The sequence below is a fragment of the Poecilia reticulata genome, linkage group LG16, assembly GCF_000633615.1.
Source record: "Poecilia reticulata strain Guanapo linkage group LG16, Guppy_female_1.0+MT, whole genome shotgun sequence".
Taxonomy (NCBI): domain Eukaryota; kingdom Metazoa; phylum Chordata; class Actinopteri; order Cyprinodontiformes; family Poeciliidae; genus Poecilia; species Poecilia reticulata.
In genome coordinates, this window is record NC_024346.1 from 8,214,729 (window position 1) to 8,219,137 (window position 4,409).

The following is a 4,409-nucleotide window of genomic DNA, read 5'->3' on the forward strand; positions in this document are numbered from 1 at the left end:
ATCTATCTATCTATCTATCTATCTATCTATCTATCTATCTATCTATCTATCTATCTATCTATCTATCTATCTATCTATCTATCTATCTATCTATCATATTGTGAATAAGTATTTAATACTTGCATGTTTCCGATCAAAATGTAGCTTCAGAAAAAATATGTCTGCCAAAAAGCAAAACATAGTTTCCCAATTATTAATATCTATTAACTGTGTGCACCACCTTTAGCAGCAATAGCTGCTGATATATTTGTTATGTCTCTCTGGAAGAGTTTAGGTTCAACGGAGGTTTAACCCAAAGGCAGTTGAGCATAAGATTAAAAAAATATTATATTCCTAAAGGATTGTCTAGTAGAGAGTGCAATTTGTGTTTTCTTTAGTTTGTCTAGGACTTGAAGCAGCAAAACAGGCCAAGACAATCACACTACCACCAAGTTTGGCTGTAAATAGACTGAACTTATATAGCGCTTTTTCAATCATTTTGACCACTCAAAGCACTTTATACTAGAGTCACATTTGCACTCATAAACACACACAGTTATGTAGAGCTCAGGTAGGTAATTTGGGGTTAAGTGCTTTGCCCAGAGGCACATCGATATGTGGCAGGAGGAGCCTGGAATCAAACTTGCAACTTTCTGATTACAAGACACTACTCTACCCACAAAGCCACAGTCGCCCCTACAACCTTCCGATCAACTCTTTGACTGTACGCATGATGCTCTTTTTCTGAATCCATTAGTTTTACACCAGATTAATGGCACACTTTCAAAATGTTCCACTTTTGATTCATCAATCCAGAAGATATTTTGCCCAAAGTCGTGTCCGTCAAGATGTTTTTGTGACAAATGTTAAGGTTCTTCTTGATCCACATGTGGCTTTGGGCCATTGTTGCAGTTGTTTTTCCATGTCCTTTTGCGGTGTCCTTGCTGAGTCAATCCACTCTCTGAAGGATTTTTGTAGATTAGCCAATCCTGGGATAGTTCACCACTGTTCAATTTGTTTTGTCAATTGGTGGCTGGAGATCTTGACTGCGGTTTCCAAAGTCTTAAAGACAGCTTTCTAACCATTTCCAAAATGATAGAAGCCGGTTCATTGTTATTATTTTTTTTTTTATTTTGTGTTCTTTAAAATGTTTTAGCCTGCTTCATTTATTTCTTGATGCCCTAGATCTACTAGTATTCAGACCCTGGTCTGATTTGCTAGTAAGTAAAAGGAAACAAACAAACACAAAAATTATAGCTAATCCATGATTTTAAAAGGTGAGATCAATCACTTTTTACACATAAGCTCTTTCTCCTTTAGTTCATGTTTGAAAACATTCTGCATAAGCTTCTCTTTGTTAGATATTGTTTGATATCTATCTATCTATCTATCTATCTATCTATCTATCTATCTATCTATCTATCTATCTATCTATCTATCTATCTATCTATCTATCTATCTATCTATNTATCTATCTATCTATCTATCTATCTATCTATCTATCTATCTATCTATCTATCTATCTATCTATCTATCTATCTATCTATCTATCTATCTATCTATTTCACTGTGTGTGCAAACAATGATCTCTAGAAAGAAAGAGTGAGGTGGATGGTATTTAAATTGACTACTGTTTCCCAACTCTCCAACGGCCCCTTTTTTCTCTCTACGCCCATGCACAATTATATCAAGTAGGGCCAATAGGAACAAAGAAGCGCCAGCGCCGAGGCTCCACCTCCCCTCTGACTTGCCTTCCTCTGAGCTTTTTAGATGTACATAATCCCTGAGTTGACCCAGAAAATAGGCAGTCGTTTCAAGATCTGATGCAGTAGTCTTTGTGCGCACCGTCCCCGCTTTGAGCATGAAGCGTAACCCCGAGGAATACGTCCTGTAATCCGGAGGAGCTTCGCCTCGCACGGGAAAACTGAAGTCGCGCAACTTTGAGAAAACGCAGCGGATACGGGTGAGTGATATGTGTGTTTAGTTTTATTTAGTAATCGGATTGATTTGTTGGAGAAATTGGGGGATTTTTATTTTTTTTTTTCGCTATTTGTTGGTCTCAGGGACTCGTGCTGCTGCTCCATTGTTTGGATTCCCTTGTTTCAAAGTCGATCACAACAAAACGGAAATATATCATTCCGCAATATCGAATACAAACATTTAAACCGATGTAGTGTTTAGATGCGGAAACCTAAATATGAATAAAACACAAAAAAACCGAACCATGTGTTTAATTGTGTTTGCACGCCTCGTTGGGTTTTGTGGTGATTCAGCTGTTGGGGAGATGTTGCATGATGTCAGTGTTCTTTGTTGCAACCTTACGTGCAAGAAAATCTAACAGATATCCACCTCAGCTGGCGTGCATTATAGGTGGGATTTAAAAAGCGGCGTTTTAGTTGAGATTTTTCTCGGTCTGAAAATGCGCCCCTCGTATGTTAACCTGTAATTTTAAACCTGGGCGTTATTTGCTTTGGCACAAAGAGGGAAGCTTTTTGGAGATTTAAGCGCACCAGCAGGGTTGTGTGTGTGTGTGTGTGTGTGTGTGTGTGTGTGTCTGTGCTTTCGCCAGCAGGCAAAATATCCATACACGTTTTGTTCCGCTAGGATGTTCCCATATTACACTTTTGTAAAGGAGTTTTGCCAGTAGAAGTCCTGCATTAGATTGAAACAACCAGTCCCAGAACATTGTTTATTTTTAATTAGATGACATTACATCTAAGTAACAAACCTGCTATGTGAGTTTTGCTGCTTGTCTGTTCCTAAATTACACTGTTTTCTGCTTGTATGCAGGAGGCATGGGAGATCATATGATGATGTCCATGAATCACAGCTCAGCAGGCACTGGTCTCCACGGTTACAGAATGGTCATGAATGGCGGCCTGCAGGCGGGTCACCAGCAGCACGCCAACCAGCAGGGCATGAGGGCGCTTCCCAACGGCCCCATGATGCACTATGGAGGCAACCAGGCCAGCATGGAGGCCGTCATTAGGCAGCGCCAGGGCATGGTCGGCGGGCCCATGAACGGACAGCTCAACGGAGCCCAGATGGGTCATCACCAGATGACCTCTGGTAACATGATGTACAATGGACAGCCTCAGCAGCAGCAGCAGCAGCATCACCACCCTCAGCAGCAGCAGCAGCAGCAGCATCATATCCACCCACAGCAGCATCAACAGCAGGCGCCGCATCCACAGCAGCAGCAGCAGCAGCAGCAGCAACAACAATTCATGAATGGAGGGTTAACATCTCAGCAGCTCATGGCCAGCATGCACCTGCAGAAGCTAAACACCCAGTACCATGGACACCCACTGGGACCTATGGGTGGGAACCACATGGGGCCTACAAACCAGTACCGCATGAACCCAGCTCAACTGGCTAGCATGCAGCACATGGCCGGACCGGCACTGGCCCTAAATGGAATGGACGCGGATATGATTGACGAGGATGTCCTGACGTCACTAGTCATGGAACTGGGCTTGGACCGGGTCCAGGAGTTACCAGAACTCTTTCTGGGCCAAAATGAGTTTGATTTTATCTCAGACTTTGTGAGCAAGCAGCAACCTAGCACTGTTAGCTGCTGAAAGGACCTTTGTTTGCAATGGGCCACACTTGGAGGAGGAGGTGAAAGCATTGTCCAGGAAGGATGGAGAGAGGCTGTTGGTTTGGTTTTAATTTCATGAGCACAGACCAGTACAACTAAACTGAAGTTGCAGTGCTGGATGTGCAAAAGAGAACTCTGGATAACCACAGCTTGTGTTTGGTTGTGGCTGGAGACCGTTCACCATCCTGGACATGAATGTAACTAAGAAATCCTTAAAATCTCAAAAGCCACTGAACAATACTATGACACTATGTAGCCTCTAAGTCTGGACTCTCTGACAGTTTACCAGTAAAAAAGGTGTATTTATTTATTCCTATCTGAGAAAACTGATATACAGAAGAGCCACCTTCTCTGTTCTTGGGATCCAAGTGGTTTTTATGATTTTTTTTTTTTTTTTTTTAAACAAGTTTGGGTAGGAATATGGAAATTCAGGTTCTCTGCTCATGGACTTTCCTATTCTGTTTGGCTTAATATTAAAATTATTTCATTAAAGAAAGCAATGCTCATTTTATCTTTAATCACAAAAGCGATACAGTGGATCATTAGTGATGAAATGCACACTTTCAAGTAAAATGCTTAACTCTTGGTAAAGTGCGGCCTTTTTAAGATGTGATGTTCTAAAGACAAAATCTACTGCTTGTACTGTATGAAGCTGTAAAACTCCAACATGTCCACACTGTTTGTGTTCTATTGGAGATGTAGAACCGCCTTAATCATGCAGATTTTTATTTATTGGTTGTTTATATTGTTCCCATTTTTCATTTTTTTTTTGGTGGTCTTTGTGAAAGGGGGTTTGACGATCAATAAAAATGGCCTGGATAGAAGTGTG

The 4,409-nt window shown here is 41.2% G+C and overlaps 1 protein-coding gene across 1 annotated transcript; it reads left to right on the plus strand.

The window, feature by feature from the left end:
• The first annotated feature begins 1,719 nt into the window (after positions 1–1,719).
• On the plus strand, positions 1,720–4,409 carry cited4b (Cbp/p300-interacting transactivator, with Glu/Asp-rich carboxy-terminal domain, 4b). The gene is made up of 2 exons (XM_008431141.2): positions 1,720–1,942; positions 2,770–4,409. Exon 2 carries the CDS (start codon positions 2,775–2,777, stop codon positions 3,558–3,560), a length of 786 nt encoding a protein of 261 aa, XP_008429363.1. The 5' UTR covers positions 1,720–1,942; positions 2,770–2,774; the 3' UTR covers positions 3,561–4,409.

Bases quoted from the DNA above. Each gene is read 5' to 3' on its own strand.
- cited4b (XM_008431141.2), top strand. From the start codon at position 2,775: ATGGGAGATCATATGATGATGTCCATGAATCACAGCTCAGCAGGCACT.